Raw genomic sequence first — 27462 nt, 5'->3', positions numbered from 1 at the left:
GAATACACTTTTTATTTAGAAAAGAACAGTCCTTTAACTTTGTAACAAGCACGACATTATGATAAATAAATAACATATTTCACTGATGTTGTAATTTTTCTAATACATTTTCACTTGTTCCGTAATTATCTGTCCTCGCTTGGTGAATGGAGCCTCCAAACTCTCTGTCTGAAAGCTGCCACAGCAAAGAACACGCGTGGTCCTGTGAGTGACGGACAGGGCTTGATCCCACTGGGTCATTTTGTCTTGTAGAGATCTGCTGGCTCTTCTTAAGCTCTGTGGACGGTGAGGATGTCAGAGAGCTGAAGGCTGTGTGATACAGAAGCTGTCCACTGGGACTTGTGGAAGAATGAATTTGTGTCTGGGGACTGCCAAGATTTTGTGAGCCTGTTAGAAAATTCCTTGGAAGATGAGAATGACCACAATTTATTGTAGAACATACTGGATTAGTGTTATCTTTTGAGGGGTTAGATGTATTGTAGACACCTTGTTGGCTCTGGCAGATCACTGGGAAGTTGCTGAAAGCTGAGTTAATGCCAAGGAGGGACGAACCAACAAGGTTTTGAGGATGGGTTGCATAAGGGGAACTGGGGGTGACTCTGGGTGTTTGAAATGGACTATACTGGCTCTGCAGCCTATCAGCTGTTCCATCTCGGTCAGAGCAGCATACATGCAAGGCGGACACAGAGCTTGAAGAATGCAGCAAAGTGGGAGCTCTGCTGTGTGACTGCATTCCACCGCAGTCCCATGCACTTCTATCTGGGTAGCTAATCGTTTCATGACGTAGGTGTAGCTCATTAGATGAATCTAAAGAAACATGAGGCTGCCAGTTGCTGGAACTTGTGGACCCAGGAGGAGAGACATGATGAAGCATGGGCATATTTGACTGCAGGAATTGCATTATGTCATGGAGCTCCTTCACCAGATTGGAGACTTCCTCATTTAAGGTGTTTACCTAAAGAAACAAAGACAATTCAGACATTGAGTAAAAGCTAAACCCTGGTTAAACGATAAACCTGTTTGGTTTAAAAAACACTTTTAAAGTTTTTATCAAGTTTTGTTTTATTTTTTGCTCAACCAATATTCCTATCAACTCTAATCAGCTTTGTGGCCCCTCCTAAAGAACAGCATAATGCTGACAAGAGGTTCTGTTTTGGGGCTGCACGTTGGCACAGTTGGCAGCAAGGTTGACTTTAAGCAAGAAGGGTTGGATTCCTGGTCTAATGCTTTTCTGCAGGTAGTTTGCATGTTCTCCCCCTGTATGAATGAGTGCTCTCCATGTACTCCGGCTTCTTCCCACACTTCAAAAACATCACTCATTAGGTTGACTAGGGACTCTGAATTGAGTGTGCTTGGTTTTATGTCTATGTGTTGCCCTGTGATTGTGATTGGCTGGCGACTTCATGGGGTTGTACGCCAACTTTCACCCTATAGGGCAGATTAGACCTCTGTACCCGCACACATCAAAAGTCGCTTGGGTCTGGTCGCAAACCAGTTTTGCTGCTATGCTTCTGCACCGTCGGTCTGGAATTTCTAGGGACGCACAGCAGTTTCCCACCAAAGTGCAAGGGGGAGCCTAGTTGAGAACTCACAAGAACTTCGGCAGATGGTCACAACAACTTCACTTTGGCAGAGACCTTTCCATTTGTCTGAGGCATCGTACAAGTGGTTGTAGTTCCAAACCTCCTCGATCAACCTTTCGTTGTAGTTGTCCATTGTAGTTGTTCCTCGGTTTTTAAAAATGGTGCGCCCCGGCACCGAATCGAGAAGGACAACCACACAGACAGCCAGAAAGACATACCAAGGACTAATGACAGCTGCTTTTTGTCAGCGCGGGTTTTGCGACCATCCAACGCATAGTCAGGATTTTCTAGACGAAAACGGTTGCAGAACCTCTGCGCGGAGGGCGTGGTCGTGCACAAAGACTGATGTGACGCTTGCAGAGGCTATGTGTCAGAAGCATAAATTGGCCTTAAGACTTCTGAAGATAGGCAGTAGCCGCTGTGACCCTGAAAGATAAGTGGCAGAAGATGGACGGATAGATGGATAGAGGGTTCAGTTCTGGTCAAATCTTACCACACTTTTTTTCAAGAATTTTGTCTGTCATATTAATATCCAAACAGAATTTGCGAAAGTTCTTTTTTCTACATTGTGACAAAATGTAGAGAAGGTTTAAGGGTCAATAATACTTCAGTTGGACACTGTATATTATGTCTTTGAGGCCAAAACAGAGTGGGCAATATATGTTTATATATTTATAGAGGGTGACAAACTACGGGTGAGTTGTTTTTTTTTTTATATCATAGGTAGAAACAGGAATTTCCAAGTCCTTCTTCAAATCAATTGAAAAAAATAAAGTGTTTTACTTAGGAAAGTCATAAGGCGGGAAGATTTAATGAAACCTTCAACAAGTTTGTATAACCTGGACTACATTATAAAATACCTTAGACCATGGTGTTAAATCAATTATCAAATAGCAGCACATACTCAAACATTTCAATTAATTAATAATTAGTTGTTTCTTATAAAGCACTTTAGCTATAAAATTATCCAAATAGACATAATGGGAACAAAACACTAAGCTCCTATAGACAAGAACTTCTAAACCGGAATAATTATATATAAAGGTATAAAGATTGCATTTAGATTCTGATTAAATTTGAGAACAGTACTGCATTTATAGAAGAGAAGAGACAGAGCTTCATGTGTTAGTTTTATTCTCACCTCTTTATTTAATTGGGTCATGTTCCGTTTCATGTCTTCTGTCTCAGCTAGCAGGTTTCCATTCATCTGTAATTCTTCTAAAAAAAGATATAAAGGAAAATGTTTAATAACCTGGGATCATTGCCTTTAAAACCTACAATGCACTTTAATCTGGATGTAACTGGGAGGTTTAAATGTTGGCAGAAATTAAAACAAGAAGTAACATTCATAAAAACTCTCACATCTCATCCTCATGTTACTCTTTTCATTAAACTGCTTTAAACATTTCCTACTATAAATAAAATCTCAGTCAGTGTGTTTTAAAGTTTACCTGACACATTTGTTTGCCTCTTATCCTGCTCTATATTGAAAGGAAATGTGGAGCTGTTGTCTTCGATTCCATCCACAACTCTGCCGAGGAAACAAATGGATGTTACATCATTTCAAAAAGTGCAAAAAGGATGTGTAAAAATAGAGGGAAATAAATTACCTTGGGCTCAGGTTTAAAGGACTAGCACAAGACAAGGAAGGAAGCATTAACTTGGACGGCCAATGACTTAAACCTGATTCTTTTTTGAGGCTGAGAGAATGGGATGGGGAGAACTCGTCAAAGGACTTAGGAGAGACGATGCAGCCTTGGCGTTGAGGAGCAGGTGATCGAAATGGATGGATGTGTTGCAGCTCCTGCCCTAAAGTACTGAGACGGGAACTTTGAACAGGACTGCCAGAACCTTGTAGCAGAGGTGCTCTGCTCCGCCACGAATGTTTGATGTCATCCGCTTGTTCTTCATCATCTGTCTCAATGACGTAGGGTAATTTGTTATCCAAAGAGAGGTGAGCCTGCAGACAGATGGAAACTCAGTAAAATTCACTGCAGTTTTTTTATTATTTATTTCCAATATCTGATTTAGCTTATTAGATAGTTTAAAATTTGATTAAATCCATCATTTGCAAACAGGCTTTTTTGCTATTTTGGTGGTGGTGTCCCAAAAATAGTATTCATACCCATTGTATTTCTTTCTAACACTGTGTTTTACTCAACACTTATTTTACAGATATTTTATTTGAGAGATAATCACAAAGCAGTTAGTAGAAGTAATATGTTACAAATTGTCACCATCAGTGGATAGTTTTTGAGGAGCTAAATGCAGAGCTGAAGAGGCAGAGATGATTTCTTGCAAAAATTAAAGAGGAGGTACAAATACAGAACCGATTGCCAAATACTCAGGAACATGAAACTAGGCGACATTAGGGAGGAATAAACTTAATGAATGAAGAAGAGACGAGAATCCAGTCACTGCAGAGGAGGACTGTGTATGCCAAACAGAACAATGAATGGATTTAATCAACTAACTGGGACAGTCAGTTGATTAAACAGTCAGCAGGTGTGGACAGAAGGAGCTAGAAGGGAGCTAGGGGAAGTGGACTTGCACAAGGGGGCAACAGAGGTTTAACCAGACATAGTGCTCAAATACAACCAGAAGACAACTAGAATGAAACCAAATGGAAATGAAACCAAAAGAGATAATTCAAAGTATAACTGAAAAAAAAATCTTAAACAAAACCACAAATTTAAGAAAAGGCAGAATCATGACACATATATTTATTGTTTCATAAATTTAACAAAAAATTAAAAATCAGAAAAAAATGTTTCAATCAAAATTTTATAGAGCCATTTAACAACATTTTTTAAAATACTTTTGCTTTGCACATCTATAAACAGAGAGTCATGTGGTTACAGGAGGTCTTTGAACAAAGACAGTATGAGAAGGTGGTCAGTATTTTGGACTGCTTTCACCTTCATACCAGTTTAGACCAGTTACACTGCCCTCGTTAGAGAAAAGCATCCCAAACAGGTTGATGTTACAACTCACTGCTTCATTTTAGTGTTGAAGTTTTGTTTTTAGAGAAACCTGTAGGCTAGAAAGCTAAAAGCTTGGTCTCATCTAACACAATACTTTCCCCCATATATTTGTAAACTGCAAAAATAACTGTTTATCTTTCTTTTTTTTTTTTTTTACTTCATATCCTTCTTCCATAAAGTTCATATTTGTAAATTGGTCAGACATATACTTTTCATTTAGACAGATTCTTGCTCTACAGCTGTGGATATCTAACTCTTTGTGCTAAAAAGCGCTAAACGTGAACAGTAATGCTGCATTTGAGCTGAGATATCATTACAACCAGAGAACTCCTGTTTACTAATCAAGTGATATCTCATCATGCAGGATGGGCGTAAAAGGTCTGGATACGGATGCAATACACATGTTTTTAGGTATTCTATCTTAGAAAAATCCTTGAAAAGTAATGAATACTTTTTTCTTCAAAATAAAAATAACGTCTTACTTTTTAGTCTTATTAAGTTTTTTAGTCATTAATTTTTTATATTGTTCCATCAAAGACTAAGGCCTCTGTTTTTTTTTTTTATAGAAGTGCTATATACATGATGCTAAATAAACTTCAATTATTGCGTTTAATTTTAGTGCAGATGTCTGTAAACACTCAAATAAAAGCAATGGAATGTTTCTATGTTTACTAGACCAGTGGAATGATTTGCAAACATATACTTATGTCATGATATTACAATTTAAAGACAGCCTTTACATTATGGAAGAGATAAGCTGTGTTGATGAGCTTATATGTTTATCTTCATGGCAAACATGACCAAACAATGAGAATAAAAAATATCCAAAATACCCAATGTACAATGAGTGCATCTGGGAGCTTCTGTATAATGAAATAATCCCTTTATTGTTTCAGTCCCTGCCCTCTGAAAGGTTTCAAATATCTGTTTTGTACTATGCTTTTTAAATTATTATTATTATTTTTTTTTGCCATAAATAGCATGAGGCTCACTATCTTTTTATTTTACAGTGGAAATACATGACTGCAAAGTAAATTATAGAAGTCCTGCAAACAGAAATTAGATTAGAAAAACAAAAATTACTGTAGACCCACACAAAAACAAAATACTCATTAAAAAGAAAAATGTTGCAAAGAAAAAATGTGTAATTACAGATAAAATAGACATGTCTTGAATACACAAAACCCAAGGCAAATACATAATGATGCAAAAAAAAAAAAAAGAAAGAAAGAAAACATGCAAAGGACAAAATGCTTCAAAAAGAAAATACAAATTTAGTACTGCATATATTAAGACCAGTAGAGGGAGACAATGATCAATTCGTATTGGACCAGAACAAAGGCATTACTACAAATTCCCATTAAAGCATGAGACACTTTGCAAAAACATAAATGGGACGCTGAGATCTGTAAGGAAGAAAGAAAAGGTGAGTTTATCTTTGAATCTTATTATGCTTTTTCTAAGAGTTCAATATGAGTTAGTGATAGTCTTCTTTGAAAGGTGTGGAAGGACTCCATTATGTTTACTTTGCAGCTTTTCTTAGCTTTGGTTAGGAGTAAAATATTTCTTCTTTGCAGGATTAAAATTTTGCATGTTTTTGTGTTAGTCTTATTTTTGTCTTTGCTAGTCCATTTTTTAAAGTTTGCTAATCATAATTTTCTTTTCACAGGACTTTTTAAATTTGCAGTAAAATTACTGTTTTGCACAGCTTCTGCCACCGTACATCATCCATAGAAAGACACACATACCAGAGTTTGCCTCGGAGTCCTTGGAAATCTCTTTACTGCCTATGGATACAATAAAGACAACTCCGTATTAGTGAAATTGTTTTTAAAGCATTATAATACATATAAAGTGCATACTCCCGAGCCACATCATTAGGTACAACTTTTTAGTTGATTGTTAAAATACACAGCTAGTCAGCCAGTTACAAAGAAGCCAATCAAAGCAATTGGGCATGTAGATGTTGTTAGTTGTTAGCACAGACAAGACTTTCTAAGTATTTTAAGAAATGCAACCATCTCATAGGTTTATACTGAATTTTTCATAAGGAGTTTTGTGGACAAACTGTATTGTTAATGTAATAGGATTATTGGAGAGTATACGGATAACCTAGGATCTACCCTCTTTGAAGCTTTGAAACTTGGAACGTTGGACCATATTTGGAAATAATATTAGGAAATGTAACATGATGATGGAAAGTAGGTATTTTATATCCCCTGAAAAGACAGAATTAAGGAGGAGATAAATCAACTCTTTAAATTGTTGAGAACAAATACAAAACTGTGTTCTGTTTTTACATTCACAGTTTTACTCCAATTAATTTACAAAATAGAGCAAAACAAATTCCAACATTTGTATTCAAATCTTCCTACATTTTTTTTGTTTATTATTATTATTATTTTTCCTTAACACAACTACAAATATCATACTGGAGTGGATTAAAAATAATCTTTGATTTATAGTTCACATAGCTGTGCAGCAGAGGGCGCTGTCTTTTCTGTCAATTTCCATCAAACGAATATACATAAAGGGCCCACTGCCATGCTTCCTTCAAAGGAAGCTTCTTTCTGATCCTGCATAGGCAGACTTTCAATCCCTCAAAGGAAACATGGCAGTGAGCCCTATCTGTACTGCAGACAGCAGACTGACCAATCAGGCAGTGACCCTCTGTTCTACAGTTCTATTTCATCCCTACTGACCGCCAGAGGCGGTGCTTCAAGCACTGAATGATCATTCTTGCGCATGCGCAGGTCGAGTATTAATGACAACAAAGTCAGCTGTGACCTGCCGGGGACCCACGTGACTCTATATAGTCACGTGGCACCCGGCAATCAATCCCTTTTGTTCTTCTCGCGCGCAGGTGTGTTGAGTACCGGAGTGTGGTCGTGTGAAGCTGGTTGCTTCTGTGTATACCACTAGTTTCCTGGCTGCTTGTTGCTGGTAGCCCCGTGACCGGGTTTGGTCGGAGCTGCGGGTAAGTCTCGCCCTCCAGGGGCTGCACAAGCTGCTTTCACCTTACCAGATCTGCGGTGACTGGTAAGTTTTCGTTCTTTTCTCAGCAGTAGTTTACTGTTCGCTTTGATTTGCCACGTTAATTTTGTGGCTCTTTTGACTCACGGTAGCGTTTCTGCTCGCGCTGAGTTGTTTTCAGTTTGTTTGCCTAAGCCCACCAGTAGCGTTTCTGCTCGCGTTGGGTTCTTCTATAGTTTGTTTATCTACACTCACCAGTGGCGTTTCTGCTCGCGCTGAGTTGTTTTCAGTTTGTTTGCCTAAGCCCACCAGTAGCGTTTCTGCCCGCGTTGGGTTCTTCTATAGTTTGTTTATCTACACTCACCAGTGGCGTTTCTGCTCGCGCTGAGTTGTTTTCAGTTTGTTTGCCTAAGCCCACCAGTAGCGTTTCTGCTCGCGTTGGGTTCTTCTATAGTTTGTTTGCCTAAACTCACCAGTGGCGTCTCTGCTCGTGCTGAGTTCATCTTTAGTTAATAATCGATTTGCTAGTGGCGTTTCTGCTCACGCTGAGTTTGGAATCTCTGCGGGGGTTTTCCTACAACGAGTCGCCAGTAGCGTTTCCTGCTCGTGTTGACTTGTCCTTGGTAGCAGGCTGATCACGCCTTTCAGCAGTATGATGCTGGATAATTTATGTTGCTCGACCTGTCTGGCTCCACTTCAGCCGGATGACGGGCATGACTTGTGTCCCTCCTGCCTCGGTGTGGAACATCTCCGGGAGGCGCTGTCAGATGACGCTTGCCCCAACTGTCGCGTCATGCCCCGGTCGGTCAGACTGGATCGGTTGGCTGCACTGGAGCAGCCTACCGACTGGGCGAGCGCTTCGCCGCGTGCTCGTTTGCCGATGGAGAAAGCGGTGTGCAAACGATCTACTGTGGCTGCACCTTCGGTACCAACGAAGCGTGCTAGACGGACCGATGCAGGGAGGTTGTCCACCAGAGTGGATCATCTCACTACTGAGCTGGCCCAAATGAAAGCCCTCCTCCAGTCCTTTCAGACTGCTGGTGATCGCGGCACGGCTCTCCCTACCGAGCAGGATGAAACGTCAGTCAATGACGACGATGCTGTTTCTGTGGCGGCCTCTGGCACCCATTTCTGTGAGGACCTTCCGGAGCTGGGCTCCGGGGCCTCTGGGTCGGACTCCATTGCCTCCCAGGAGGATACGGGGGAGTCTGTGACATCCGCTATTCGAACGGCTCTTGCCCGTTTACAGATTAGTGTTCCTCAGGCCCAGCCTGCGGCTTCCAGCGCCTTCTTTAGGCGCAGTAGGTCAGAGACTGCCTTTGTGGTTCCTCCCTCGGCGGAGTATGTGCGGGAACTGCATGCTTGCTGGTCAGACACCAAGGCGTTTTCACGTCTGACGACGGATGGCAGGGTCCTGGCAGCTATGCAGGAGGCACCCAAGGTTGGCTTGGGGCAGATGCCAGCGGTGGAACCGGGCATTGCCTCTCTTATAATCCCGCCTGATGAGGCCTTGCGGCCCAATGCCCGTTGTCCGCGTCCTCAGTGCCGTATTACCGACGACCTTCTCTGTAAGGCCTATGACTCTGGGGCCCGCATGGGCCGGATTGGGAACTCTCTCTCCCATCTTATGCTGGCCCTGTCTTCCTCCTTGGAATCTGTTCCGCTGGATCATGCCACGCAAGGCCTGGTTGATGCATCTCTGCAGGCCTTTGCTCTTATGACGAGGGAACTTGGACGCACACTCTCCACACTGGTTCATGCTCGCCGCCAGGTCTGGTTGGCGCAGTCACCACTAACTGAGCCTTGTAGGAGGACCCTCCGGGCCCTGCCTGTGGTCCCGGGGGAGCTTTTTGGTTCAGCGGCACTGGACGCCTTGGACCGTACGGCTCAGGCCTCTAGAACGAGGCAACAGCTGGCAGGGCTTCACAGACGTGATCGCCAGCCAGTAAGCACCTGGGCAGCTGCGGGTCCTTCACGGAGGTCCTTAGTGCCTTCTCCTTCTCCCACTGAGCCCCAGGGTCTGTTACCAGGTCAGAGATCGGTCCGGGGACCTGCTCTAGATCGGAGGAACAGAGCTCGAGACCAGGCTGGGACGAGGTCCTTTCATCCCTTTCGAGCCGCGCAGTCTGGCCGGCGTCCTCCCGGGCCTTCGAAGGGCCGGGGGACCCGCAGATGATGCCTTAGGGCCGGCGGTCGGTTATTTTTCCCCGGGACAGCTCAGCTTCTGGGCTGCCCACACCCCGGACTTGTGGGTGTTGTCCACCCTGTCCCGGGGGTACCGTCTTCAATTCCGCCGCCGGCCACCTATCCCTGGCCGGGTCAGGATGACTGTGATCCACGACCCGGTGAAGGCACAGGCACTGAACCAAGAAATCTGCACCTTGCTGGCCAAGGGTGCTATAGTGCCTGTGGACCCCCTGCTGGATCCAGGGGGCTTTTATTCCACGTATTTTCTGGTTCCGAAGAAGACCGGGGGCCTGCGTCCAGTCTTGGACCTCAGAGGCCTGAATGTGTACTTGAAGGCCATGCCCTTTCATATGCTGACCACCAAGGAAGTGTTGCAGGCGATTTCCCCGGGCGATTGGTTCACTTCCATAGATCTCAGGGATGCTTATTTTCACGTTCCGATCGCTCCGCCCCATTGGCGGTTTCTTCGTTTTGCTTTTCAAGGGAGGCATTTCCAGTTCAGGGTCCTCCCGTTTGGACTTTCACTGTCCCCCAGGGTGTTCACCCGATGTGTTGCAGCGGCCCTCTCTCCTCTGCAGGCACAGGGATTGAGGATCCTCCCATATCTGGACGACTGGCTCATTTGTGCCGCGACGTGGGACCAGGCGGTTCGAGATACTCGGTTAGTGCTCCATCATGTGGGATGCTTGGGCTTGAAGGTGAACATGGAGAAAAGCAGTCTGACCCCCTCACAGGAGACTGTCTTCCTGGGCATTGCCATGGATTCCATCTCAATGACTGCTTGCCCGTCACCCCAGCGGGTGGACAGTATATTGAGCGTGCTCCCGGAATTCAGGCGCGGCATGGCGCTGCCTCTTGTGCGGTATCTTCGACTCTTGGGCATGCTTACAGCTGCGTCCGCCGTAGTGCCCTTGGGGCTGCTGTCATTGCGGCCCCTCCAGATGTGGTTGAACAGCTTGAATCTGGATCCCACACGGAACACTCATCGTCTCCGAAGACTTCGGGTGGGGCCTCAGTGTCTTCAGTCTCTGTCCCAATGGAGGGTGAGGTTGTTTATGACCACAGGGGTCCCGCTCGGTTCCCTCCCGTGTCGTCGGGAAGTTGTGTTTACAGATGCATCCTCCACGGGCTGGGGTGCAACCTGGCGGGGTCAAATGGCACAGGGGACATGGTCCCAGCGGCAGGGCAGGGAACACATCAATGTCCTGGAGTTACAGGCTGTGCTTCTGGCTCTTCAGAGCTTTCTTCCAGGCTTGCGGGGGAAGCACGTGCTGGTGAGGTCAGACAACACCACAGTGGTCTTTCACATCAACCACCAGGGGGGCACGAGGTCAAGGAAACTGTTGTGCTTGACTCAACGGCTTCTGACCTGGGCAGCTCCACGCATAGCCAGCCTCAGAGCAGCCTACATCCCAGGGCCGGAGAACGTGCCAGCAGATTTTCTATCCCGTCAGAAGCCGCTTCCAGGGGAGTGGAAGCTTCACCAAGAGGTGGTGGAGTGCATCTGGAAGGTCTTTGGCAGGGCGGACGTGGACCTCTTTGCCTCAAGGGACGCATTTCACTGTCCCCTTTGGTTCTCGTTGGACAACAGCAGCCCTCTGGGCCACGATGCTCTGGCACACGACTGGCCCAGGACCCTCCTTTATGCCTTTCCGCCATTCAGCCTACTTTTTCAGACTCTCCTCAGGGTACGTCAGGAGGGGCACAGGGTCCTGCTGGTGGCCCCCTACTGGCCAGCGAGGACTTGGTTTCCTCTACTGTGCGAGCTCAGCTCCGGCTCGCCAATGCGTCTCCCCTCCAGGAGAGACCTTCTTTCCCAGATGGGGGGTCAGATCTTGCACCCCGAACCGGACCGGCTCCAGCTCTGGATTTGGCCCCTGCAAGGCCGGGGTCCACCTTCTCAAGATACACTGGGTCCATAGGGCATACAATGGCTAATGCATGGGCGCCGTCCACGCGAGCTGTCTATGCTAACAAGTGGACGGTCTTTGCGACCTGGTGCCGTGATAGAGGGCAGGACCCGGTGCAGTGCTCAGTTTCTGACATACTGACCTTCCTGCAGGCATTGCTGGATCAAGGACGGTCCCCATCTACCTTAAAGGTGTATGTGGCTGCCATTTCCTGTTGGCATGTTGGGCTGAATGGTTGTTCTGTGGGCCGAGACAAGGATGTTGTACTGTTTTTAAGAGGTGCTCGGCGTTTGCACCCACCCAACCGCCCTGTGGCACCGGCGTGGGACCTTTCTCTTGTGCTTGAGGCTCTTCGGTCCCTCCCATTTGAGCCCCTGGCGTCGGCGGACCTCAAATGGCTCTCACTGAAGACTGCGTTCCTTTTAGCTATGGTTTCCGCAAAACGTGTAGGGGAGTTACAGGCTCTCTCGATAGCCGAACCCTGCTGCCGGTGGAATCCTGATGGCTCAGGCGTTACACTGTGGGCTGATGTAGCATTTATTCCTAAGGTATCACTGCCAGCAGGCAGCACCCAGCCTCTCCATCTTGCCCGGTTTGACTCCGGAAGTCCCTCTGAACCACTGTGTCCTGTCCGTGCCCTTGAGACATACATCAATGCCACGGCATCCTTCCGAAAGACAAATAGCCTTTTTGTTTGCTACGCTGGCTCACGGAAAGGTCAGGCACTTTCTAAGCAGCGACTTGCACACTGGGTTGTGGATTTGATCTCCAAGGCTTATGCCTTGCAGGACCGGCCACTGCCGGCGGGAGTGAAATGCCACTCTACAAGGGGCATGTCGACATCGTTTGCTGCTATGACTGGGGTGCCATTGGATGTTATATGTCGTGCGGCCTCCTGGAAGTCACCTAGTACCTTTACTCGGTTCTACAGGGTGAATGTGGCTGCGCCCCATCCGCTTCAGGGAATCCTCGAGCAGCATGCCTCTACATCACATTAGGTGGGTGGTGTAGTCGTTGTTCCTTGAATGTTGCTGATTCCTCGTGACCTTGTTGATATGAGTCATCCAGTGCTTGAAGCACCGCCTCTGGCGGTCAGTAGGGATGAAATAGAACGAAAGTTACTACCGTAACTACGGTTCTATGAATCCCGGATGACCGCCAGAGTGCTTGGTCCCTCGGAATCTCTGCTTTCGCGAGAAGATTGAGGGATTGATTGCCGGGTGCCACGTGACTATATAGAGTCACGTGGGTCCCCGGCAGGTCACAGCTGACTTTGTTGTCATTAATACTCGACCTGCGCATGCGCAAGAATGATCATTCAGTGCTTGAAGCACCGCCTCTGGCGGTCATCCGGGATTCATAGAACCGTAGTTACGGTAGTAACTTTCGCTATGTGATGTACCCACAAGTCACAGATTTGAGCATATATATTCACTGACTTGCTGTTGTATTAAAGAAAAAAAAAGATTTAAAAACTGGGAGGATTTTATTACGTATTTAAATTTGTTTCCCTTAAATTTTTTTTTAGATCAACTGGAGCAAAACAGAATGCAACAGATTTTTTTTAGATGTGACTCGCATGGCACAATTAGTATCATTGCAATCAAGAATTTGAAAATATGTAATTGTGAAAAGATAAAAAATCGACAATTACAAAACTCGGAAGTTATAATGCAAAAATAGTTTGGTTTTTGAAAAGAGTTAAGAATTTAAGTGGTTTTAGATTTGTGACTTGAGAAACACAGTTTGTATACTTGTACTCAACAATTTGAGGAGGTGTAATTTTGTTTTTTTTTATTGCAAAACTTAGAATAAAGACCTACAGGTAGAAGATGTCTATTGTGTACCTCTCTGCAACTTTAAATGTACAGTTATAAAGTTACAGAGCACAGATACTCATGATTCAACATGACCCTCATAGACCTTTTCACTGCTTATCTATACTCAGTGGACACAGACTTAGAAAACAGAAAACTCATATTTGTAAGTCTGGCAAAAGATTGTTTATGGTTTGCTTATTTAATCAATGTTAATCAAAAGTTTAGAATGACTGAAACAATCAAATGTGTTTTTAGGATACGACCATTCACCAAAGATTCAAGAAAATCAACTTTATATTGGTTTCTGAGATTCTCTGAGTCTTAAAGCTTATGTTCATTTGGTGATCAAAACAATTAGATAAAGGTTTTTCTAAATAACTGAGAAGCTTAATGATCTTCAGTTAAATTCTTTTTTCGTCTTTAGATACTTTTAAAAATACTAAAGAAAAAAACAAAAAAAGGATATTTTTTGTACAAACTTCCTTGTTTGATTTATATCAATTTACAGCAATTTTTTTAAATTACTGAAACACCACATTGGTATTTTTGGTCTCTATCAATTTTTCTTATAAAAAGTATATTGTGTATATTTTCTTTAAAGAGGGGAGATAGAGGGATATTTTACCTTCTTCATTCCCTCTTTGAAGGAAATAAAAGCCATGCCTCCTATGCAGTGCAGCAGTGTTGCTGCCCACCGAATGACAGCTCCCTCCACATGTGTATTTGTTATTATGCGCTGTAGGATCAGCATTTAATTTTTCAGCACTGGAGGCCAGGAAAGGGACGAGAGTAAAAGCTATAGCTGAGCTGCTCTCTGGTTCAGAGTATAGTGGTATGAACACCGTAGCAGCTCCACAGAATCTGTCACACTGAGTGCCGACAGGGACATGAAGGCTGATATGGAGGAGGGACCCCTGATTGAACTTCGCCTGGGGCCCTAAAGCTAAATTGCAAAGTCCACTTTTCACATCATTGACATTGTTCTAGTACTGAATTTCCCACCAATCGGCTCCAGAACTGCTGTTTTTCTTTTTGTCAGATGTTCAACAAAGTGCACCTTATGAAGTAGCCAGGGATATTATTCCTTATGTTCAGTAAAATAATCTCTTAGATGAATTATGCAGTTCCACAAAACCTTTTGTCTTACATGAGGCTCACTGCCCTCTCTCAGGTTGTAGGTAAGGTTGTGGTGGATGTCAGAGCTGAAGCGACTGCCGTACTCTGGATACAACCTGAGGACCTCCCTCAAAGCCTTAACACTGATGTACTGCAAGTCACAGTAGGTAAGAGCCTTCACATCTGCATTTGTCTTGATCACCTGATCATGCTCTGGCAGGTCAGCCCCTATCAGGTCACCTTTTCCTGTAATGATGGTTAGATGGAGGAGTTGCAAAAAGATGCTAGAATAAACAGAAAACTGAAACATTTCAGGCTTTTTTCACACTCACCCAGAATAGCTTGGACCATACCATCTTTCAAGACTTCAAGAGAACCGGAACAAACAAAATAATTGGCGTGCAGGGCATCTCCATGGCGGATGAGGTACTCCCCCGGTGCACAGAAGGAAGTCTTGATGTGCAGGGAGAGAGAGCGCAGACACCCTCTGCTGGCTCTCTCAAACACAGGCAGCTGCAGGATGTCTTTATTCAGATGCATGGCAATATCTGCTCGCAGTTCATCTGGGAAGTCATGCAACAGCTAAGAGCAAATGAGGAAGAAAACGGCTTTTGTTACTAATAAATAATCATTTTATTGTACAAATTCAGAAATAAATGACCTTCCTATGTACTTAGTGGAAAAAATGCTTTGATCTTAGCTCTCAACATAATGTAACCCAAAGATACATGAGCAAAATAAAGAGATAAACAAAAATGTTTGGTAAAAATGGCAGTTTTACTATTTCCCAGCCTTTAAATAAATTATTTTAAAAGTGTAAAAATGTTTTGATTGCTTTCATTTTTTACTTTTTCTAATACAGTACATGACAAAATATTATTACAATAAAAATGCTATTCTGATGAGGAAAATCAAACAAGAGAATTGCATAGTTTCTTTAAATTATCTTTGTATGTGAATGACTGAATGTAGTTTGGTCAAGTCTCCTGACTTGAAAAAGCACTATATAAGTACAGACCATTTACCATTTATTTAATATTTAGAACTATTCTTGATGTCTATAATCGTACGATATATGTCACTGATCAATCTAAGGTAATAATGAAGATGATGATGATATTTTGACAATGTAAGCTAATGTTGCATGTTTGTTCAGCTTCTATTCAACTGTGGTGCACATGGCTTTGTTCATAGGAGGAGGCTCTAATTCTCCAGAGCTTCTGTCCTTCAACTGTTAGATGCATTTCTGCTCCAATACACCAAAATGAAGTAGCTAAATTTCCCCCTTAATGTGTCAGGTAGTTGTAACTATCTGCCCTTTTAAAGCACAGTAGATTCCAGTTCAGTTGGATAGAAGTTTGGATAGTGGTGCAAATTTTGCTAATATAACATCTATAAAATAGAATAGTTAGCCGTTCCTGCTATTCAGACAGTTATGTACAGGTTCAAATATGTTTTAAAATTAATTAGTTCCTATTAGGTGATGCGATTTAATATATTTATTTAGATATTTTACTTGCATTCTATGATTTTAATGTTAAGTTAAATTTTGTTTATGATTTTACATCATTAATCGATTGCTTAACAGAAATAATATAGTTTTAAAAAAGGAGCAAAGAGCTGAGTTCTATTTTTTCACATCTTTACTTGCTGTTTTTTCTGTTCAGCAAAACTCCATTCAAATTAATATATTCTGTAAGTATGAGCAATTTAAACTCCTTAAAGCCAACTGACCTGCAGGAATATGTTAATCTACGTTCCTAAGAATAGAAACCCTGTCAATCTGGCAGTTTCTCATATTATAATTAAGATGCTTTATGCCATAGGAGCAGTATAACAGAATCTTAAAAGCCTTTAATGTAATTTCTGCCAACATTTATAGCTTTAGTTTGAATATATTTTTTTATGTTTGACATTGCAACAAGCCAGATTGTTCTTTTAAAGGTTGCTGCACTATCATGATGTATCATGTGAGAAAACACATCCTTTTAGAAATAGCATCTTCACAGAAACCAGTGGCTGTGTCTATCTGTGTTTATCGCTTTCAACTAGGAATTAATTATCCAAAGAGATTATGATGGGGCTGTTAATGAGTATTCTCTCCTTCTCAGCTCTGGGAACTTCTCCAAAGTAGATTCTGTCATTGAAATTCTGTTTGCTGCAAAGTGACATCTACTCGAGGAAATGGAAAAAGACTATAGAGTATAAAGTGTTCCAGGTTTAATAGGATTGTATGGCGGAAAGGAGAAGCACCAACAGATTATTTATTATTTTGTTTTCTTTTATTTATACTGATGAAGATTCTCAGTCATACAGGTCATAGTCATTCCGTAAAAGTTTAAAAAACAATCCACTGGACTTGGTTTCCAAGATTTGAAGACGTTTCGCTTCCCCTCCAGGAATTGAGAAAGCTTCCTGGAGGGGAAGTGAAACATCTTCAAATCTTGGAAACCAAGTCCACGGGGATTATTTTTTTAACTTTTAAGGATTTTTTTTATTTATAATGCTCAAATGTAAAAACTTCATTTGCTTTTCAATTACAAAATAGATTAAAGACATTCTATGAAAAAGAAATACCCACCAGAGCCAATTTTCATGCACACTATTGAATACTTTGATTAAAAGTTTTTTCACACTAACCTCATTTGCGTTTATGCCGTTGTTGACCGACCAGGTAGCTTGAAAGTACTCCAGCATCCTCTGCTTTAGCTGCTGAGGGAGTCGATGCACGCGGTTAAAGTCTTTGAGATCCTTCATGCGAGTGTGGTAGAGTGAACGCCGTGAGTACATGCGCTGGATAATAGCTGTTACATTGCCAAAGACCACTGCATGCATCAGGGCTGATGGGGAGGGAAGCACAGTAAAAAGTGATCTTAGAGAGTTCAGTCAATTTGGAACATTTCAGTCCATGCTTTAAACTCACCTCCAATCAGCATAATACAGATGGAGAAGATTTTCTCTGCATCTGTGTTTGCACAAACGTTGCCAAAACCTACGCTGGTAAGGCTACTGAGGGTGAAATAAAGGGAGGCGACGTAGGCGCTGGGAATGGAGGGTCCACCAATGGTGCTGTTGATGTATGGTGTCTCCAGACGCTTTCCCAACTCCTGAAGCCATCCTGATATTATGGACACAAATAACAAGTGTTGTATAAAGTACTGAAATCTCAGAGTCAAGTAAAAGTATAAGTACCTCTCCAAAATACGACTCTGGTTAAAGTCCATGTCAGGGACTGAAATGTTACTTGACTAAAAGTCTTAAAGTATCTGAAATGGATTGTACTTAAGTATGAGAATTACTGTAAAAATAGATGTACTCAACTAATGTAGTAAAAAGTAAGCGCAGTTGGAATGACATTTTTGGTGAACTTTGAAGGTTAAATTCACTTAAAATAATATACACAACCAAGTGTAGGATATATTTAGACTGGCTTTGCGAAAAAGATGTATCCTATTGGTGTTGATGAACAAGCCCAGGCAAGACCCGACTTTGTAGTCAGTAGTAGTAGTCAAAAAATATCCACTGCACTTGGTTTCCAAGATTTGAAGACGTTTCGCCACCTCTCCAGGAAGCTTTCCCAATTCAAATGTCTGGATCCACAGTGAGTTCGAGTCTTATATAGACAAAGCCTTGTATCGCTTGGAAACATGCAAATGGTAACCGATGAGTGGGTTCTTTGGTTCCATCGTTAGCCTGTTATATCTGAAACCTGTCTATGATTGTGAGGGTCAGTCGTTAAAGGGGGGGGGGGATTGCCGTTAAGGGGGGGATTGTCTCCTGTAATACCTGAAACCTGTCTATGATTGTTAAGAGTCGGTCGTTAAGGAGGTGTTGTTCACTGGCTGGAGCGAATTTTTACGGGTTGGTGAAGGGATATTTCTGTTATGGTAAGTGATAAAATTGGTCGTGCAATTGGAGGGAAAAGCATTGCTTGGGAGATGCTATAACAAATGTTTGACCTAGACTTTCCCTTTGTTAAGAGAGAGGTATTGAGTCATTCAACCTTCATTTAAGATGTAGAGTCAGGAAATGAACTAGAAGTAGCTGCTGAACTCACCTATATCCCAGGTAACAGGATCACTGCTTTCTATCTCCTTACGTCCAATGACATACCAGATGCAGGCCATCCAGTGGGCCAGCAGGGCAAACACAGACATGAGCAATGTGAGGACCACCGCGCTGTACTGGGAGTAGCGGTCTAGTTTCTGCAAAAGGCGCAGCAAGCGCAGCAGACGAACCGTCTTCAGAAGGTGCACCAGTGACGTCTGGTTAAGATTGTAAAAGCAGAAAACATTCAACTTTTTAGGATTAGATTTGGCATAATTCTACTGTTACTTTTTGAGTAAACAAAAGTTTTTTGTTTGTTAGCAGCAGGTAAATAGCAATAAGCATTTATATTGCATGGAAATGATGAATTCACAGAAAAAAGGGTGAATATGTGGCAAACAAACTTGTAGTAAAGGTCTCTAAAGCCTACAAATGACTAAATATTAACTTTAGTGTTTGGCAATGATTCCAGAAAAATGCATTATTGCTGATCTCAATATGATGAGTTTTCAAATATGCACATGGATTTTATCTTGGTCAGTTTATTTGCTTTTAATTAACAGTCCAGGTAGGTTTTACATAAAACAAAGGCAGTAAATGATAATTGTAAAAAAAAAAAAAAAAAAAAGCATATGATTATTGATACGTATGTAAGGTAGAGGATCTATGATGTTGGGGACCTGATTCGCTTTCAAAGGCCCTGAGCTTCTTTTTAGAGCATCAGGCTTCAGGTGCGCTCCGAAAATTTTGGCTTTTCATAAAATCCACTCACAGTACAGTTAAGGTAAGAATGGCTCAACGTTTGACCTTCAAAGAGAGTAAGGATCCAAACATGGGGTTTCATCAGCAAATACATTTTTTCATAAACAAATTAACTTTCTTCCATCTCAGTTCCCTAAATTTGAATTCTTAAAACCTTTGCGGTGAGCCAAAGGGATGGGTTAATTAAGGAGGACTCTAGACTCAAGATGATCTAGGAAAAGTGTGCAAAAAACAGTGAAAGACCCATTACTCTGTATCCTCCAACAATAAAAACAAAACAAAACAGTAATGCTTAAAAATGAAACATAATACTCAAATCTTTGACTTTAACTTTTTAGTGTGAGATTTTGTTCCTGAAATAAATTATTAATATATCATAATGCTTGACAGTTATGCCTAAGGAGAAAGTCTCTTTAATGTATTGAACAAAGTAAAGTTAAATTATAATGATTACAACGATAATCTTACCACTGAGATGTTAAAAGCATAGAGAAGGTCAAATGGCAAAGCTGCAATCAGATCCACAAAGAACCAGGTAGTAAAGTAATGCAGGTAGATGGATCGTGCATCATACACCACCTGACCCGACTGGCTCACGTATGTGGTGCGAAAATTCAGGATAATATCTGCAAAATTACACAAAACATTTGATGAAACCAAGAGATTCTGTGCCAAAGACTTAAGACTTGCTCTGCGCTGAATTTAGCCCACCGACTTGCATGTGAGGGAAATGAATATGATAATGGGTGAGCTAAATTTGTATGACCGTCTCTTTACTGACAAACCTGTGGAGAGGTTGTGTTACAGATGTGTTATGGCACTTTTGCTGGAAGAGAACTGGGACAAAGTGAGAGGAATCTAATTATGATATATAACCTAGGGCAACGCTGAAACTCTGAGTGGGTGAGAAATGGTGGGAGGTAGTCACGTGTAAGACATCACCATGGAAACAGCTGTAATTTAAACTTAGTGCTCTTGTCTTTCTATAATGTTGCTTAGGATGTTTGAATATAAAGATCAATAGATTTGTAAACTTCTAATATTTGCCCCACGGTTTACTTTAAGCAAATACACAGAAACAACACCTGCTATGAAGAGCATCTCCACCACTATGTCGCTCCAGGTGGTGCTGCGAGTGACAAGTGAGAGATGATCTCCACCCTCATTGTGACTGACAAAGCAGACGTTGAAAGGAACAGTGACGGCGACGTAGAAAGTCGCCAGCAGAATCAGCCAATCCCACATGGCCTTGAAGATGCTGTAATGCAGCAGGATGAAACGCGACTTCTTCACAGAGGCCACCTTGTACTCAGGCAGGGAGGGCTTCTCAAACATACTCTGAAAAAAAAAAAAAAACGCAAGACTTTAAACTCCAACTTCTAACGACCTCAACGATATCCAGCCTAATAAAGGTAATCTTATACAGACGTTTAATCTTAAACAGACTCTTAAGGAACAATCTAGAAAGAAAAACTAGTAAGGATTGCATTTATGTTTTTAGCCTGTGGTTTTTCTCCATCATGTAGAAGATCCACTCACATTGCTCAATTTTCCATTGCCTCTTTTTGTAAACGCGTTATTCAGGCGGTGAAGCACAGTCCTACCCCTTTCTTGAGCTCGAATAAAGTATGATCGGCTGTTTTTTCTGTGTTCTTTAGTGGCCTCTGAAAAGTCACATAAAAACCCAGAATGGTTAATTTCACATAGCTAAAACCAATAGAATACAATGTTTTTCCAGAATCAAGTTTTAAAGATGTCTTAGAGTCATTCAGCAAAGAGAAACTTCAAAAGTAAGCAGCAAGGACTTACCATCTTCATGGATGTAGGGACGGCTTTTCCCATACGATTCACTGACATCTTTAAAGGACAGCAGAAACAGCACAACTTCCCCCTTCTCGTTTTTAATTGGGACAATATCCAGGAGACACCAAAACTGATTTCCTGTGAGTACCAAAATAGAACACAGAGCTATTAATTAAAGAAAGTTATTAGTCTAAAATGACCTCTTGATGCCTAAATAAAAGTAGGACCTACCCTGACATAGACTAAAACAAAAGGAAATTTAGCTTTCATCATATTTAGTTTCTTTGATGATTTAGTTTGAGAATTGATGTGTAGGAATAACTCAACCTGTTTATTTTAAACACTCCTCACCATTTTTTCTGTAAAAGCAGACCTCTCCTTGATACTCCTGCTGCCCCTCCAGAGCTTTGTGCACCTGATCCATCACACTATCACTGGTCTCAGCGCCGTGGAGGAAGCTGCAGGTGCACGTTTTCTGCATCACCTCAGTCCTAACAAAGCCGGTCAACTCACAAAATCCGTCAGAGCAGTAGACGATGCGGTAATCATGGCAACCCTGAGCATTTCCCAGAAGAAAATTACTGTCTGTGAGTGAGTAAAGAAATACAAACAGAGGTGGTTACAGCTTGAAAAGTACACCGAACATGAACACAGCTCAAACAACATTTGTTTTTTGGTTGTTGGTGTTGGCTTTTTTTATTTACTTCTTATAAAATTCAAATCCCAGAACAAATTTCAGGAATCTCCTTATTCTCCTTTCCTCTCATGATCCGCTGGTTTCAGTTCCTATTTGTTTTTGTACTCTAATAACATTTGGCTCATGCTTTACGGTATATAGTTAGTTTCACTGTGTTGTTTGTTATTCAGACGATCAGATGATTTTTAATCATCAGCAGAAGGTCTTTAGTAAGAGGCTTCTCCAGATGTGGTGCAAGATATTCTTCCTACCTAAAGATATCAGCACCTATAACAGCTGGTTAAAAAATAAACAACTAATGAGTTACTGCAACATTTCCTTTTCCTTTGGGATTCATAAACTATTTTTAAATTACAGTGAATTGAATTGAATTACTGTTGTTTAGTTCTTTCCATAAAGACCTAAACAACTAATTCCTTTTTATTTCTTTTCTTCTGTTTACTATTATGTTCTCACTACATTTTGGTTGGTTCCTTTTTGTCAGTATATAAGTTTTTTCAGGCCTTTTTTGTGCTTTAGTTAGTCATATTCTCTCTCCGTATTTCGCACATTTCCATAGCAGTTTTGCATCCTCCTGATTAGGCTAACCTGTTTCATTGCTTCTCTCTAGACTTTACTCATTATCTAAGCTTCTTGGTGTGCACAGATCAATGCAAGTGTCTCTCTGAGTTTCCCTAGTCCGAGACTTTGATTCTCCTGGTGTCTTTTTTTTCGTGCAAGTCTGCTTTCATTATTCATTTCTTTTTAACACTGCAGGTCTGCCTATATCTTAAAAAAGTTCTCCATGTTCTGTATTTGATTGTGAATCGATCCTAGCCAAAGTTCTACTGAAGGGACACTGTTTTGATCTGCCAGGTTTTTTAACTTTTTGTCATTAGTACAGCCTTTTTTACATATATAATTTGGGTGTGTCTTTTGACTACTGAAGGGCAAAAAAAAAAAAAAAAATCCAAATTCTTCTTTAGCTTTCAAGCATATGATTTAAGGTTGGGTTAACCCATTATAGCGCACTCAATGAAATCCTTTAAAAATCCACATTTCAAGCAAATAGTGTTATTGGAATCCGGGACAAGACCTTATAACCTTTGTAACAATTTGATGGCAGAAATGAATTTCAACTTGACCAAATATATGGAGAAAAATAACAAAAATAAGTGCTTCTATAAGAAATTCTTTTTTTTGTTTTTTTGTTGATACAACATAACCTTAGAGGCATTAATGCTGACCTGCACTTACATTTTTTAGTTTATAAACCAAAATATAATTGTTAACTAGGCTTATTAACTTTTTAACTTTCTTTTTTTTACTTTTCAATTAGCTTTTTGCCTTTTTTAACTTTGTAATTAGTCCTTTACCTTTTTTTTCTTGACTTTTTAATTAACTTTTTACCTTTTTTGTTGACTTATTAAATTTTTACCTTTTTTTCAACTTAATTTGGTAGGTAATATATCATTCAAGTGTTCATCTAATTGGTCAAATGCCAAAATAAGATGTACAGCCATCTTTGCTGAATGGCTGGATATAGATCTTGTGCTTCTAGACCTCACTGAGGGACGGAGGGGACTCAATTTGTAGAGGTATGCAAGTGATCAGAAATGGTAACTTGCCTATAAAGGGTTAAAGCTTTTATTAGAAGAAACTGATAATTTCATGGACCTTGACCAAAAGGTAAAATCCAGAAACAGAAAACATCCACTGCCTTATTTGATTCTGGCTGTTGCATTCTTTTACTGATGCACAGCAATCAGTTAATGCCTCTGTTACTTTCTCAGGTTATGTTCCACCAGACCACAACATCTTCTCCAGCCCGGTTTTTAAACATTTGACTTTGCTCATGGTTTATTTATTTGGTAACCCTCATTAAAAAAAACATATGAATACAGGAGATAATTGTGATGTGTAGAACAAATTTATTATATAACTGCAATTCATAAAGTTCCTATAGTGTAGATGTGTACAGTCTCCTCTTACATGTTTCTGTCTCTTCTTTTCCTCAATTTTGGTAAAACATCCAGCTTTTGTAATGCCACTACTGTGCCTCACCTTATTTATTTTGTTCCAAGACAGTCATAAATGATCGCTTTGTGCTTTTGATGGATCCCCTTCCACAATAAAATTCTAAAATATATTGCTTTCATGAAGGTCACTGATGCAAAGTGTAAAATCAAGATTGTTTCTCGTTGATTAAATTTGTCTCTCAAACAGTAGCAGTCGGCATCTAAAGTGGAACAAGTTTTCTAATGATTCCACTTGGGTATTTTATTTATTTTTCTTAACATCACAAAAACTTGCTTTTTCAAAAATATGTACAGTTTAGTTCATCTGTAGCCCTGTTAAAAGGAGAGCTACTTACTCTACAGAACCAGACTGATGTTTATGAGACTGATGGATTTATGAACATTATTATATTTTAATGTAATTTTGATTAAATTGCAGGATCCTGTCTGAATGATCTTCAGACTAAGTTTCATGTTCACTGCTCTCTAAACCTCACATCAATTAAATCTTTTCTCAATAATATGTGTAAAAACACAAGTATAAAACTCATTGTCTAAAATGTTTGTATAGTTTCATTATATAAGCTACAGAGGAATATATGAGAAGCATTAGTGGTGAAATAATTGTTAGAAATAATCTCATGTCCTCATATTAATAAAGCAAACTTACAGGCATGTGTTTCCCTTCTGTTTCCCTCTAAACAATGGATAAGGTTTCCTTTTACAGCCACTAATTAACTGCTGCTTTGAATATGAACAAACAGCATTTCAAAAAGTTCTCTGTTTGATATGGCAAACATTTCAACAATAAAGTCGCTTCAAGGACGGCTTAGAGCACCTGCTGGCTGAATGTGAGAGGAGCTTTATATTCTCCCTGCTGAAAACAAAGTAAACATGAAGAACAATTTATTCATCATTAAGAGGAACGACTTTATGGATTCATATAAGAAGTAAAAGGTAAAATATCTCCAGTCTGTTACATAATTGCCTACAACATACTTATTGGCTCTTTCTGTGCTATAGAGCTTAATTATTGTAAAACTGCAGCATAACATATGTTTTCCTTCTTTTTTTAATTCTCAGTGATCCCCATGGCAACACTTAACTAGAAGGATCTTTTTTTAGCTTTCTGACTTTATCTCCACATACTTTAGTAGAAAACATCCAGACATCTAGCTGCGAACATCAGTCCAATATATTTGAATGTAGAAATGAACCTTGACCAATGCTATGTTATTAGTACCAGGGATCATTTTACATATTTTGCTTAAAAGGTCTTAATTGATAAAAAAAAAAAAAAAATCTGTTACAGTTAGAGATTTTACAACTCATTTGTTTTATTTTTCACAATCAAAAGTGTAACATAAAAACATCTTGTCCAATCAAATTCTAATTTAAATCCCAATCCCCTATTATTTGTGATGATAAATTAGCAATACACCATGCATGTTAACCCCAGGAACAAGCCCTTGCAAATGAGCAGCAAATGAGCAGCTAACGCACCAGGGAGCATTATTACAGATCCTTCCTCCCTGCAGCTGTAAGACTTTATAACCATCCCTGTTCCCAACAACCTTAATAAGTTGTTAAATTCATGCTGATTTTGCACAGTTTCTATCTTAGTCAGTTAAATAACATGCTGCTGTCATTTTGCACATCTCTGATGTTGCTGCTGTTTTCAAATACCCATTACTGTAAATATTTCCATAGTTTCATATTGGTTATTTATTCTCCAGGTGCACAGTTTCTATATTGTTAAACACTTTACAGTACAGTATTTTATTGTTTATCATTTTTCTAAGGTCCACATTTGTGTGACATTTTTTTCTATAATATTTTTGCTGCTGTAAACACCAGAATTTTCCCAATGTGGGACAATAAATGGATACTCTATTCTATTCTATTCTATTCTAAATCTTTGCACTGAAGCCTAAGGTCTGGAATCGACTTGTAAAAAGGCTGTAATACAAAATCATGACAGGGAAAAAGGCAATTAAGAGAAGATATCAGTTAAAAAAAGAGGTAAAAAGTTTATCTAAACATCAGTTCTGTCTTCAGGGGTCGGCTGTTCTCTATATGTTGAGGTGGTGGGTGATAAGATGAATAATTTAGGGGATTTTCCAGTTTTCAAAAAGGTTGACTGAGCAAGACCTCAGTTGATATCTGATAAGCTCTCTACTCTACTGCATAATTCATTTTAATCAATCTCCCTGGTTTCATAGCAGGATCATGTGGATAACATCTCTGTTCACGTTCTCTATGTGTTTTAAACGTCGGTGCTCACATTTCATAGAGATGTTTAAAACAATTATCAGTCATTCGGTCTTCATAGACTGTGCCAATCAGTGGTTGAACCTATTCATGCTAAACTTTATGTGACTAGATGTAGATTATGTTAATGTTAGTGAATGTTGGATTTGGTTTAATTAGTCTAAAACAAACCAAGAAATAATCAAAGAGTTATCCAACTAAGAAAGCTTCTGTTTTGACAATTCTGTCAAAATTGGGTTGTTTTATTAAGATTTAAATGAACAAAATATATTTTTCTACGGCATACATACATCCATACATCCCTGTTTTCTGTCAGAACATTAGTTATCCCTGCAATATAAAATGGAGAATAATAATCTACCTGTTTATTCTCAACCTGAACAACTAAGATCACATTTTAATTGATAACTTAATTAATTAAATCATAATTAAATCATTGAAACAAAGATTTTTTTTACATATTTTAGATGCCTTAATACATGTTTCCCAACAATAATTCAACATGTTTTTAAAGTCAGTGTGCCTTTTTGGCTCTCATAATCCTAAAATAACAAAGCAAGATGAAATTGTTGTCAGAATATGAAATGTAAATGTTTTAATAAATTCTAAGTTATAAAAAAACACCCAAAAATAATAAAAGACCAACATTAGATATTCCCACCCTTTAGAGGACTGAGATTTTTTTTGGGTTACACAAACCTAATTTGCATAAGATGCAAGCCAATTGGCTATATTTCATCAGTTTGATAGAAAAATAGAGAAGACAGACATTTTCATTAAATACTTACGAGTTCCATCAAAGTGGTTTGCTATGCTTTCCAAAAATGTATTTTGTGGAGCAAGGAGGCCCTTCATCACTGGCATCTTCTTTCAGACTTCTGAGATTTTCAGCTTCCAGCAGTTTGTCACTTATCCTAGAAAATGACGAGAGAAAAGGGCTGCTTCTTGGTCCTTTGTTGGTGTATAAAGTTTCAAGTGTTTTCTTGTTCGAGAAATTAAAGAAGAGATTCTCAGATAAACCAGATTGCCTTTTCAGAAGGTGAGAATATTTGCAGTTCTCCAAAGGGTTTTTCTTTCTGTACTGAATCCGGATTTGTCAGGTTCAGCTGCACATTGCTCAGCGTAGTCTTGCAACAGCATCACAGCATATGCTCAAACGCTCTGTCAGTCTTAACTCCACAAAGCATGATTCCTGCCATCTCTGAGTCCCCTCCCACCATGAGAGCCTAACCCGTTTCTCCATCTCATTCAGAGTGCAGATCTCTTTCCTCTCTAAACAAGCTAGTCTCCTCCCAATTAATGTTCCCCAAAG

General features: G+C 40.5%; 1 protein-coding gene across 1 annotated transcript; it reads right to left on the bottom strand.

Moving 5' to 3' along the window:
- Positions 1 to 27462, bottom strand: kcnh4a (potassium voltage-gated channel, subfamily H (eag-related), member 4a). Its single transcript, XM_038278308.1, has 16 exons — positions 26939 to 27462; positions 21537 to 21770; positions 21192 to 21323; positions 20922 to 21046; positions 20468 to 20720; positions 19851 to 20008; positions 18631 to 18838; positions 17497 to 17691; positions 17214 to 17413; positions 14906 to 15155; positions 14605 to 14819; positions 6316 to 6354; positions 3194 to 3543; positions 3035 to 3114; positions 2725 to 2801; positions 1 to 955 (listed from the first exon to the last, which is right to left on the bottom strand). Exons 1-16 carry the CDS (start codon positions 27012 to 27014, stop codon positions 80 to 82), a joined length of 3468 nt encoding a protein of 1155 aa, XP_038134236.1. The 5' UTR covers positions 27015 to 27462; the 3' UTR covers positions 1 to 79.

Source organism: Cyprinodon tularosa, unplaced genomic scaffold (assembly GCF_016077235.1).
Source record: "Cyprinodon tularosa strain WSP-4 unplaced genomic scaffold, ASM1607723v1 ctg14, whole genome shotgun sequence".
Lineage (NCBI taxonomy): Eukaryota > Metazoa > Chordata > Actinopteri > Cyprinodontiformes > Cyprinodontidae > Cyprinodon > Cyprinodon tularosa.
Note: the sequence above shows the minus strand (reverse complement) of the source record. Positions and strands in the feature narration are given on the sequence as shown.